Source organism: Montipora capricornis, chromosome 9 (assembly GCF_036669925.1).
Source record: "Montipora capricornis isolate CH-2021 chromosome 9, ASM3666992v2, whole genome shotgun sequence".
Classification (NCBI taxonomy): domain Eukaryota; kingdom Metazoa; phylum Cnidaria; class Anthozoa; order Scleractinia; family Acroporidae; genus Montipora; species Montipora capricornis.
Window position 1 is genome coordinate 16,352,899 of NC_090891.1, and position 12,624 is coordinate 16,365,522.

Below are 12,624 nucleotides of genomic sequence, written 5' to 3' on the forward strand. Positions count from 1 at the left end.
GTTCTCCCCCGTCATGTGGACCATCTGCAAACTCCAAAGCCTGAGTAACTTTGTCTAATCTGTTCTTTGCTCACGGTACATGTATATTCTGTCACTGTGTGATTTACAGCGGCAAGTGCTGCACCAGTGACCATCCCTAGTTATTCCTTTCTTACACCTACGTGCAATACGCCCAGATTGTCCACATTTGTAACAGGTGATATCATTTTTGGTATACTTCGCATGTTGCTTAGACTTGAAGTCAGGTGGCCATTTGCAGCTTTCATAATAAAGTCATTTTCAGTGGCTACTCTGCCTCGTTCTGTGTCGTCGAAACTTCGCCATGCAGCTTTAAACTCGCAGAATGTTAGCTGCTTCTCACTTTGGGAATTAACAACACCAAATGGTTTGTAATCATCTGGCAAACCCTTCAACACCATGGCAATAACAACACTATCAGTTACGGTTTCTCCTGCGCGTCTTAAGGTCTGCTCTTATTACATAGTCAGTCAAGGACTCACTTGACGGCTTGACTAACGATGCCAATTCAGGGTACAAAGCGATAACTCTTGGCTTACTCAAATTGGTGTAATGGACTCTTAGAATCTTCAAAGCTTTCCTTCCGTCATCAACGGCATCTCTCACCATGAGGGACAGACTTCTATCATCGAGAAGCTGAATCAGTTCGGCGAAAGCTTCTCCATTCTTAGCTGCATTAAGACCCTCCTCGGTTTCTGCTAGGATGGTCTCTCAATGTATCCAAGAAATTTAACTTCTCACTGTTCGTATTCACGTTCATCTCCATCAAATATCAGTCTTCCATATCCCCCAAGTTCTCTCTTGAACCCATAACCTGTTAGATTTCTGTCGGCGCTCATGATGGAGATAAAATTAGATTATTTTATCTTTTTAACATGAAAAGCACGCCATGCTTCGTTTCGGTCATATCTGGGAACTTTTATTTGCAAATTAATAATTGCACATGGGCAACTCAACAATTGAGATAATTTCCATCAGAATTAAGTTAATTACTTTGCTTAGTTTTCCAAAACAAAAACCAACCATCTGTCAGTGCCAATTTTTTTTCCTTCGCGAGAAATGTTTTTGAAGCTGAAGTGCTTACGGAAACCTCAGTAGATGTACTTCTGTCGTTCTAAAGTCTTAAAACAGGCTGTTATTTCTATTTGAAGCTTCTTCGAAGGACAATTTGCAACTTACAAGCTACTAGAAAGGTTTTTTTGAAAAAGGTAATGAGCCACTATCCACTCATTACCTCCCCGAAAGCCAAAAACTTCAGAGCAATAAATAAAGAACATGCGCCAATTAAAAATCTGCTGATCAACTTGGTCACTCTTGTAGTTTCTCAGAAGTATTTCTTTCACTTTGCCTTCATTCCGATCCATCTTAGCAAGCCAAGCCTCTAATGTTCGGGCATAATTATTCCCATTTAACTGCCAGTGACTTTCAATACCCAGATTTTTCTGAAAGTACAGAAGGAGATCTGACGAAGGCATGGTACCCCCACTGAAGAAATTTCGTGCCATCCATTCTGTGTCAGAATTCTTCTTTGTGTTGAAATTATAGGCAAACTCACGGTGGCACAAAATTTGAACAAATAAGAAGCCTGATGGCTTCAACCAACTAGCCACACGGGACATCAGCTCTTCATAGTTTTTCATATGCTGCGAAAAAAGGGAAAAGAGGCAGTTCGCACTTGCTTTCTTTCATATGGAATGCACGTTACGACTTGCTAATAATTATTTACCAAATGACATCCACCGAAACCAGTCACACACAATACTTCCTTACTTTCTAAACAATTCATATTCTCTTGACCATTAACAGAATGCACACATCAAAAGGCAGGTACAGAACTTTCAGTTCAGAAACTGAAAGTAGCAATTTTTTGGTACTATTGATAGTTCTGGGTCAAAGCAGCGATCTCAAAATGATTAGCCTTCCAATGACTGTGAAGAGTACGTGCTATAAAATACTTTTAACATTTTGTGAATTCTTCTGCTCGTTTTAAGTCTTGCGGTCAGTTTGTAGAAAATGAGCCCAAAACAAAAGACCTGTAAGATTACTTTTCTCCGGGGTGTCTTCATTTTGGTCAAGTAGGGGGGCTTGGGGTCCAGTTGACAACCGTGCTTCTAAGTAAGTAAGACGTGAACAATATTATTGTGGCTTAAAGGCCCACCTTCACCCAAAAGTCATTGCGGTCCTTTGTTTTTGTTTTTCAAATGACGACTTGTCCAAATACGTGATGTGATTGGCTAAAGGCACTCAGGCGAATCACGCGGGAAACAACATGTCAGCTATTTAGGTAATTTCATCTTACACGAAATTCAGTCACGGTGCGCAATGACTTTTGGGCGAATGTGGACCTTTAAGCAGATATCAGTTGCAAAATTAAATAAAAATGACATTTAAAAGTTAAATTGACCTGTCAACCCCAAATAAAGACATCAATTCAATAAGTTGACCATTACGACCATGACTCAGCCTCTGCTAAACAATTAAAGGAGACAACCAAAGAAGATAGCCTTTACCTCAAACATTTCAATTGAAATGATCCTGTCGAATTTTGATTGAGTGTTGAACACATTAGCATCAGAGGTTATGCATGTAATTCTGTCCACAAAACCTTTTCTCTGTGCCTCAGACTCGATCCACTTTTGCTGTGTTCCGGAGTTGGAGACAGTGGTTACTGAACATTGAGGATACTGTTCACACAGCCAAAAGGCCAGACTTCCCCAACCACACCCTAAATCCTGCGAATAACACATAAACGCCCTCAATAATTGAATAGACCATTTTACGGTTCTGTCCTCAGTGCTTTTCTTATGTCAATAGAAACTTGTTAGCATTACAAAAACACGATCTACATAAGAAAAGCAATGAGGTTTGTATCAAAGAAAGGTCAACTCCAGCTTCGCTTTTATCCCAAGGCCTGGTAACTGAGCAAGGAGCTGTAAAATGGCCTATTGGACTTCCAAAAGACTCATTGTATATTAACAGGGCAGCAAGCTACGATTACAGGTACTGAACTAGAGTATAGATCTCCACATGCCACAAAATTTGCGTGTTAATTTCAGGATTGTTTACCAAGTGTGGTGAAGCACAGAACACATCCAAGAGATGAAACTGTACAGCAGTTTGCCAGGTTTTAGGTCTTTGTGGAAGATCCAACACCTGACAAATAGACTGACTTTGCAGATGCAATTAGAAAGGAAGCACTTTCACCTCAGTTATTTAAAGGCATGGCCTCCAGCAAGGGCATCAGATTCTAAACTGGTCAGTGGTCAGCTACAGCATCAAATTATTTAAGGAAGTAAGAAGCTTGATCTAAACCAAAAAAAAAAAAACATCATACCATTATGGATTGTCCATCTTCTATTTTAGACCTCTGACACACTAGCTGAAGCATTGCATCTTCAGCTGTTAAGCAGTAATATTGATATAATGAATCAACTTAAACAACGTTAAACTGTAAATATTGTCGTAATCACATTTTATCTTAACACTGACTAAATCTTGTCCTCCAAACTAGTTAAATTAAATCAAATAACAATTATTATTATTGATCTTCTTTGAGGAAAAAAGGAAAAAAACTAGAATGTGGAAAAAAGAGAAAAAAACACCACTGAGTAGACAAAAGAATTAAAAAAAAAACGACTTTATGCAGTAGATATCAATTAATATTATCATGAACATCATTAATAATAATTATACATGAAAAAAATTACTCCATTCTGATTGGCTGGGAGAAATGTAGTTTTGAAGTAACAAAGTGCAGAAACGAGTTAATTCAGTGCAAAAAGAAATAATAAACCAAGCATTCTGATTGGTGGAAAGATTGCGCGATACGTGTGCATTGCTTTTGTTTAACCATCTTGAATTTTTTCACGTACCTTATTAATAAGTAATCACATGATATTTTTTGTGCAATTTGGAATAAATAAGCACTAGTAAATTTTTTCAAATACTACAAATTGCACTCCCCCAACAGGCTTGTGCAATTTTGTCCATCTTTGAAAAAATTTACCTGCAATAACTTATTCCAAATTGCACTTGAAATCATGTGATTACCTACATGTATACTAATGGCATTGCAGTCCAAAAACGCTTCATAACACATCAAATCAAACACATACACATTGGAACTATTCTTCCTGCCCAAAATACAGAGCAAATGACTAATACATGGATGATGGATTGGAAGGATATGATACAAGTTTCTTGGCAATGAAAGGACAACTGAAAATTCACTGTTCTAGGCAGGAATCCAACCTCCCATTGAGTTACTAGAACCCTAGGGAGCTACAGTAGGTTGTTTATCTAGGTCCTGGATGGCCAATGTGTCCTGCTGTCTGTCGGTTCTACAAGGTTAAGCACCTCAATTTAATGGGCCAGTGGGAGGGATACCATACAAGTTTCTTGGCAACCAGTGAGACGACAACTGGAAAATCAGAGTCCTTCCTGCCTTAAGGACTCTGAGTTTTCAGTTGTGTTTTCGCCCATTGCCAAGCAACTTGTAACATAGCAAATGACTATAATTGAAATGCTTTTAACAGCATCTTACAAGTAACTCTCAAGAGATGATGAAAATGCTGATGGTACCCATAATACTGTAAATATGTAATAGTAAGTGAGGAATCAAGGACTTGAGAGTAAACCTCACAACCTTATTGCCACAAAAATGATTGTGGTTTATTTTCCCTAGGAATGATTCATTGGCCTTTTCCTTGCAATACAGGAATGTCTTACGTAAACAGTTGCCAGTCACAAGTTACATATGATATGACTCCATGTACACTGTATTGGTTTTCTATACATGAGTACCAGAACGTCGAGGTAATGCATCAATTGAAAATAGAGAGCAGTACAGTTTTTGAAATCAAAATAAATGTGAAAACAAAGAAAATAATAATAATTTCATAAATTAACCATGCTGGTAATCAAACCCACCAGTTCCTGATTTGATCACCATTTCTCTTAGACTACCAACTCAGGTGTATTTACATGTCTACAGTTAAGTCGCTCGTGAGATGGATTCAATGGGTTAAAAGGCACTACTTTTCGACTGACACTCTCATGGTTAATTTTACCAACCTAGTTCCATTTCCTTGTGTTTTAAAAATCTGTTTCTGTTCTCTTTCATGTATGTTCCAGCCTTAAAGTCAAGCAAATTCCCGCTAACATTGTAATCTTCCCTGTACCCTAATAGACCATAGAATTTGCAATGATGGGAAACAGGCTTGATTTTAAAATGTCACAAGACTTCAAAGAAACAAACAAAGGCATGCCCTCTTGTCAGTTATGTAACAGAATAACAATATTACAATCAAACAGTGCTTTTATCACACATTAACTGTTACGATATGAAATTGTTTTGAATTAATTACCTTGTTTACATTCTCAGTGATTGTCATGTGCTTTTTTGTATAGTCATATTGGGTAACGATGAAAAAAACAAAGGCTGTTAAAGCGCATGGCTGGTTGTGGTTATCCACTCATTCCCAGCCCCTCTCACCTTCTTCCAGTGTTGCTGCACCTTTGGACCACAAACAGCAACTGTACTTGAGTCGTTTTCCCAGAACCTGAGGGTACGAATGTTGAAGGAACATCATTTTAATAACTATTAACATGTAGTAAGCACATGATTCAAGTGACAAGGATTGAAAGGCATTTTTATACCCAAAGAAAAAGATTGTAACAGAGTGGACACCAAAACTCCAATGAGAAGGCTGTTTCAAGGCGAAGGCTGCAGCTACATGTACACTTTACATGTCATACAGTTTTTATTTTTTATTTTTTTTATTATTATTATTATTATTATAATTATAAGTACAGCTGTTAATTTAAGGTTTTTAATTGGCTTCTGTGATACATGTCAACAACACTGACAAAAATTATAACGTTCCCAGCATGTTAAAGTGCTACTATGATAAAAAAATCCCTTGCTTTTTTCTTCAGATTTTGAAAGTATGCTTGCTTATTTTGAGCTTTGATTTTCATTGAAAGGCTGTTTAGATGTACTTTGAGTGTAAGTTTTGGATTTCATGACACTTCATTGCTCACGTTCAAAACTGACCAATTGGACCTCAGAGGGTTAGATATAGGGAAAAGTAATGTCACCTGCTTACTAGACTAAAATTTAAGTGTGTAAAATAATATTGCAGTGTGTTATTAAACTCCAGTGCTGCATATTAATTTAGCCACAAACACACACCTTGCATTCTCAAGCTATTTAGCTATTCTCCTTGATCCAGCTCTCACAAGTTAACAAAGCTAGTAATGGCAGACCGTTAAAATAATAGGAAAATTTCCCAGGTGTCTTTTTAAGTCAAGGCTTAAGACTTGGGCCACTTAGTGTTTTGAAATCCGAAAAAACAGAAGAATAATTGATTTTTTGGTAATAGTGACACTTAGAGCTAAGCATGCATCATGTAAAGTCTTTCCTTGTGTGTATCGCTGGTGCAAAATTTGAACAGAATCCAGTAAATAATATATAATTGATCAACCAGAATCACCCCAGCAGGCAACAAACAAACAAACAAACAAACATTACTAACAGCCCAGCTTTTAAGAGGCAGTGAGGCAGTGCAATTTTCTCACTCTGTGAGTTCCAGGGAGTCTTCTGAGATCTCCTTTCAGATGTATTGAATGAAATAGACCAAATTTGTTGACAATGTATTTGTTGTCTCCATGAAGGGAATGTCTTTAAAATGATGAAGCAGTCATTGTGACTGTTGCCTGCCCTGATAGACAGTTCAGCTGGAACATTTTGAGCATGTTACAGAGGAACTCATCTCTTTACCTACAAGACCTTTGGGTAAATATCACTCTAAGTCTGTCATTTTAATCTAATTTCACTGAATCTGTATCAAGAATGAATCTTTAACTACTTCCAAATTTTGACCAATACTCCATTAGATGAATAAACCAGTTTGAAACCAATGGCAAGTGGGTGAATTCGTAAGCAATACAATAACACAGCCTGCAAATGTACTTCAAAGCTGTGTTCACATCAAAGGTTGTCTTCTTCTTGCTTTGGACTAAATATTGCTCATAATCCTTTACAATCTCTCAAAAACACAGTATACACTTAAAAAGGGGTATCAATTGACTTGCATATGAGTTCCAAAGAACAGAAATATATCTAATACAATCGAAATTCAAATATGAAGTCTTTGTTTACTCCAATTTTTGCGGAAATACCAATTATTTTCAGAAATTGCATAAATTACTGTCAGTGATGTCACGAAACACGATTTGTGTCAGGTTTTCATAGACGTTCCCTCCTCCTGTTTTTCTTACGAGGGGAAGGTACGGCTACATGTACAAATGTAGGCTATTTGTCCCCCCAAATCTTGAATAAGCATTGTTCTAGTTTTCTCTTGGGGCCATTGTAAGTCGCAAGAGAAACTGGAAACAACGCTTATGCAAAATTTGGGGGGGACAAACAAAGAGTATTATGGTATTTTCTGACGGGGCCTATTGCATTAACAATATCTGGCACCTTAAAATATTTATCTATTACATCATGGTAAGGTGAAAATGTGTGTACCCCTAAACAGAGAAAATGGCAGCCATGATTATGTCCAAATTCCCACTAGTTTCATTTGTTTCCCAAAAAACATGGCAGATGATCATGTGACTGGAAACCAAAGATGTGACATTTGCTCAAGGATGATTTTAGTAAAAGACAACAGTAAACTTAAAGAAAGAAATATACGACATGTACAGCCCAGTCAAAATGTGCCGGCAGCTAGCTATTTGGCCACCTACAACAAAATATCTGCCGCTTATTTCGAATTCACATTTGTCAGAGTTGTAATCAGGATGAGGTTGTTTCAAGGTTTTGTTCATCACTTTAAACTATAAAGTACTGTACACATTATACTAATAAAGTATTATAATCATTTCTCTTACTATGTTTTCCCTTTATCACCACGTTTCGACTGCATACTGCAAGCCTTCATTGTTTCTCAGGCTATAAGGTCTCTTAAAAACTTCCAGTTCAAGTTGTAAATAAAAATACACCATGTAAACCCGAGCTGCACGAGCTGCACACAATAGTTTCTATAGAAACGTCTTGAACATTGCGTGCTGATGGCGTGGGAAAGCGAGCCGAACGGGTCGTCAGCTGTCATGGTTGTTGCAGGTACAAACAAGATGGCGTCCAAATGGTCTCGTCACATTGCCGCAGGGACTGCCCAAATTTCTAATTTTTTTTCAAATGTTATCAGGTGTTTAGTCCCGGAAACCCATAGCTTTACATTGAGATAATAATACACTGCTCAAATGATTTGAAGATCTGTAGTCTTCAGTTTAACTGACTCTATAATATATTATGAGTCAACTTTCAGCAACTGAGTTTCTCACTTTCACAGTTGAGAAGTACTTGCTTGCAAAAAAGTTATCCTTTTTTCCAATAATACTTCTGGCAGAATGTAACTTTAATTTGAAAATCGAAAATCTTGTGTGACTCTTCATTACTGTTATCTTAATGCTATCTAATAGGGCTATGTTTACCCTAAAATGCACCAGATCCAACCATTTGAAGCCAATTTATAGTTTCAACATTTCCCGGGGGAACATGCAAGGGGCTCCAGCCCTTCCAGCAGAGTCCAAAGGCCTCCCCTGCCTATTACTATAGCCAGCTTGACTGGGCTGGATGTAGTAAACTTTAAGGGTATTCCAATATTACAATCTGACCTGAGCTGTGGTTGTCCTCAAGTTGCCGCGTATTTTTGTGGGAACACTACCTATCCTGCCACACTTGAATATTTTGTCAGTACCGGCGGTGCTTTCCAAAATACAATGTAGATCCCTAGGGGCCACTTATATTCATAGAATGCTCTTCCATAGTGGGGTGGGAGCAAGGTAAGGTAAATGGAAGGTCAGATCTAGACTATAGGGAAGATATCTGTTTACAAACATTGCTTAGTTATTCAATTGTGCCAACCACAGGAACAAAAGACCCTTTGTTTCAACAACTAATGAGGCTCTGGTTGGCACATTACTGACAATAGTACAGACATGAATGGAAATAAAACTAACTCACCGTCCTAAAAAAGTCGGTTGGTACCTCATAATGCTGTTCGTTTGCTCTTTCAGTCTCTATTGCAACAGGCGAAGAACGAAGCTTCTCCACGAATTTCATTTTGTATGCTAGCTTTTCTTCTACATTCCCGGAGCAATCTAGCTTCTTCAGCCATTTATCGAGGTTTTGACACACTGCATCTCGCAAAATCCTATCTCCACTCTCTGCTTCCATACTCGTCACTGCAAAGCGAGTGTGTAAGAACTACATGCTAGCATGCATATAGATGGTTTTCACAGTGACGTCATCAAGAGATGATCTAGAAATAAATCGTTTTTCAAGTTTCCAGTTCCATGACGTCTTTCGTTTCGGAAATACAGCATTTTGAATTTCCGAATTGTCACCTTGCGTGACACTATGATAAAAAGTTATTTGGTTGAAAAAACTGTCTATGCCTATGAATCTCAGCAGTCTGAGCGTTTCAAGCACATTAGATGTGTTCATACACATATATTTTATCCCATGAGCGAAAAGTACGCACCTCATCGCTAAGTGAATTCCAAATGTGAATTCCAAATATTGGTAAAACAATGACCTGTGACCTGTAAACTGTGTTTTGTATGGTATCAAATCACTCCATCGCATAGGTCGTTACGCCTATCCTTTAAGGTGTGTAAGCCAAACCTAGCGAAACATTCACTATACGACAGACTGTGGCATATGATGGACATTGCTCTCTCTATGTCATCACTTACAGTAGATAGCTACAATCAGGGACAAAATTAGTTGACACATTGTGTTTAAACAGTTCTTTTCAAGTGTAAAATAACACTATAATTTAAATCATGCTCTAAATTATTGATAAGACCCCCCTCCCCCATTCAATGTTGATCAGTTGCCTCTTTGTACTTAAATATGCCGGGAATCACGCTACAACATTGTTTGGGTGGAAGGGGGCTAAAAGATAGTAGAAATGCGGCATAGGGGGAAGAAATGGTGAATGTGTCAACAATTTTGTCGCCGATTGTAGGTAGCGAGTGGTGGTAAACCTGTACACAATATTCGAGAACTGGCCTAATAACTACAATAAAAGTGAACTATGTCATCTGGGGGGACACCTGCCTCTTCAGTATAAGTATTCGCTTTCTTTATAGATTCGTAAGTTCGTGAGTTCCGATTGACCTTATAAATAGCGTATGTTTCAACACTTATACAACACTCAAACAAAAGTCACTTTGTCTTTACTTTATAACTTGCGTTGTTCTTCATATTTCTGAGTCGTAGTAAATGTAAGTAAATTGTTGTTACCTGCCAGTAGGTATATTTGAACTACAAGTGAGTCTTGTTATAACTTTCAAGGAACTTGAAAGACGAAGACGAAACGAGAATAACAAGGTAATATCGCTTGTGGTAATTCTTAAGTCACGGGCCAGGTTGTTGAAAATTAAAGAAATATATTAAAATGTTGAATTTTGTAAGATAAATACAACCCCTTCACCCTTTTCCCGTTACCTGTTACTCTTTACCCACGGAAAAGCACTGCCGCATTGTGACGTTTTCCAAAATAAACTAACAATAACATAAAAAGCATGGACCAGAATTTCATTTGTCGTCGTGGATAAAAATTTTTGTATAAGAAAAATGTTACGCAAATGGTAAAAGGCTGATTTACAAACAGAATAAACATGAATTAACATAGTCATGGTACTAACAAAGATGGCACCAATATTTCTGGCAGATGGAAGCTGAGGCTGTGATTCAAAATTTAAGGTAGAGAATAACGTGACAAAGATCTTGTTGTCACTGACTAGAAATATGGAGTCCAGATGAAGGCGAGTGAAAACGTCAACAATATGCGTGCCTAATCAATTTCAGCTATCCAAACTTTGTTAACAAGTTCTTCACTCCATTCTCGTTACCGCAGATTCCTTCCGTCAGCGAAAAGGCCAGGTTTCTAACTACGCGCATTGCATTGGTAGTGAATACAATGTAATAATTTTCGAAAAACTGAATGTATTACCAGCTGTAATAAATGGAACACACGGTACGGCCCAAAGGCCGTGGCAAAGCGCTTATTCCACTCGCAACTTGACTTTACTTCGGATTGCTTGATGATATGTGACAAAAATAGGCACGCATTGTGTACACGCGTGTAATGCAGTAGGGTGGTATTTAACCTGCGATCAGACGTATTTTTCTTTAGACAGGGCGGAAAAGGTACGCCTGATACAATTTCTTAACGAGTGATGATATCATGCGTCGTGCTATAAATGTGAGCCAATCAGAATTTACCGGAAATTACCTGCACGTTGCGAATCAAGGAAAGACGCGACGAAAACAAAATAGAACTCTAGCTGGAATGTCTGCGACGTCAGACTTTATCCATACAATCAAAGGTATTTCTAGAAAAATCCCGCTTAACAGTTGGTGCGGTTTCTCTGTTCAAACCATCAAGGTAAAATCGGAGAAAAAGCCGAATACTTTATGTCATCATCAGGCGCAATCAACTGTACAATGAACTTTATACTCGATTATTTGAAGAGACATTAAAAGATGCTAATACCACTGTAATATGAAGAAAATGTCTAGTTTTCCAGCAGCAGCTACTCAACTATTATTTTCTGAGAATTGTGCAACTAAACTATTGTTCAGCTCTCCCGTAAACGATGTCAAATTTCTCTGTCAAGCTAGGCTGATTCCCCGAATGTGGCAGCACCAAAGTTCTATTCTCTTCCTTTCTGACCTTGTTGCTTCCGTATATATTCCAAAGGACTTACCACAACTATAATCGTTTTCGAGTCGGTGGAAGTGGAACGATGCATTTTTTCCTATAATGTTCGGGACTGTAAGTAACACTATTGCCAAATCCCGTAGGAAGTGCAACTATAATGTTTTCTTTTCGACAAACCATTCTTCGGATGCATTCGCTCTGCCCTTCCTTTAAAGATTTTGAAAAAAACATCTGAAGCCGAAGCAACAGCAGCTGTAAACAGAGCCTAAACATCATTCCTGTTTAAATCCTTCTCGGCAGCCATAATTTGATCAGTTGTTAATCGATTTTTTTGCAATTCTGTAACCAATCGGAGAGAGGCTCCAAGAGCTCTATTGCTTTTCGGTCAATCAGAGTAAAAAGTCCAGATTCTGGACTACCGGCAGACGACTCGTTAAGAAATTGTATCAGGCGTACCTTTTCCGCCCTGTCTAAAGAAAAGTACGCCTGATCGCAGGTTAGGTGGTATTGTGTAGTAATTATTTTTTGCAAAATTTATTTTCTTTTACGGTTTATTGTGTTATCCAATGTTTTCACTTAAGTAAGCCCTATCGGATGGGTTGTTACCTGGACGGGAGACCATTGCGAAATCTTCGTGACGAAGATACCTTATCTTTTTTTTACTTTAACGTTTTTGATGTCAAAAGCCTATCCGAACAAATTCGCCGCTGCCTACAGCAACAAGGCATACGCGCTGTTTTTAAGTCGGAGAGTACATTAAGATCACATCTAGTACGACCGAAAGACGCTGTCGAGCGGACTAAACAAGATGGCGTGGTTTACAGGATTCCCTGTGAATGCAGTAAAGTCTACATCGGCGAGACTG

At 38.1% G+C, this 12,624-nt stretch overlaps 1 protein-coding gene across 1 annotated transcript; it reads right to left on the reverse strand.

Moving 5' to 3' along the window:
• Positions 1-915: 915 nt before the first annotated feature.
• Positions 916-9,296, reverse strand: LOC138015929 (uncharacterized). Its single transcript, XM_068863058.1, has 5 exons — positions 9,050-9,296; positions 5,513-5,579; positions 3,353-3,417; positions 2,529-2,750; positions 916-1,661 (listed from the first exon to the last, which is right to left on the reverse strand). Exons 1-5 carry the CDS (start codon positions 9,260-9,262, stop codon positions 1,194-1,196), a joined length of 1,035 nt encoding a protein of 344 aa, XP_068719159.1. The 5' UTR covers positions 9,263-9,296; the 3' UTR covers positions 916-1,193.
• Between the last annotated feature and the right edge of the window lie 3,328 nt (positions 9,297-12,624).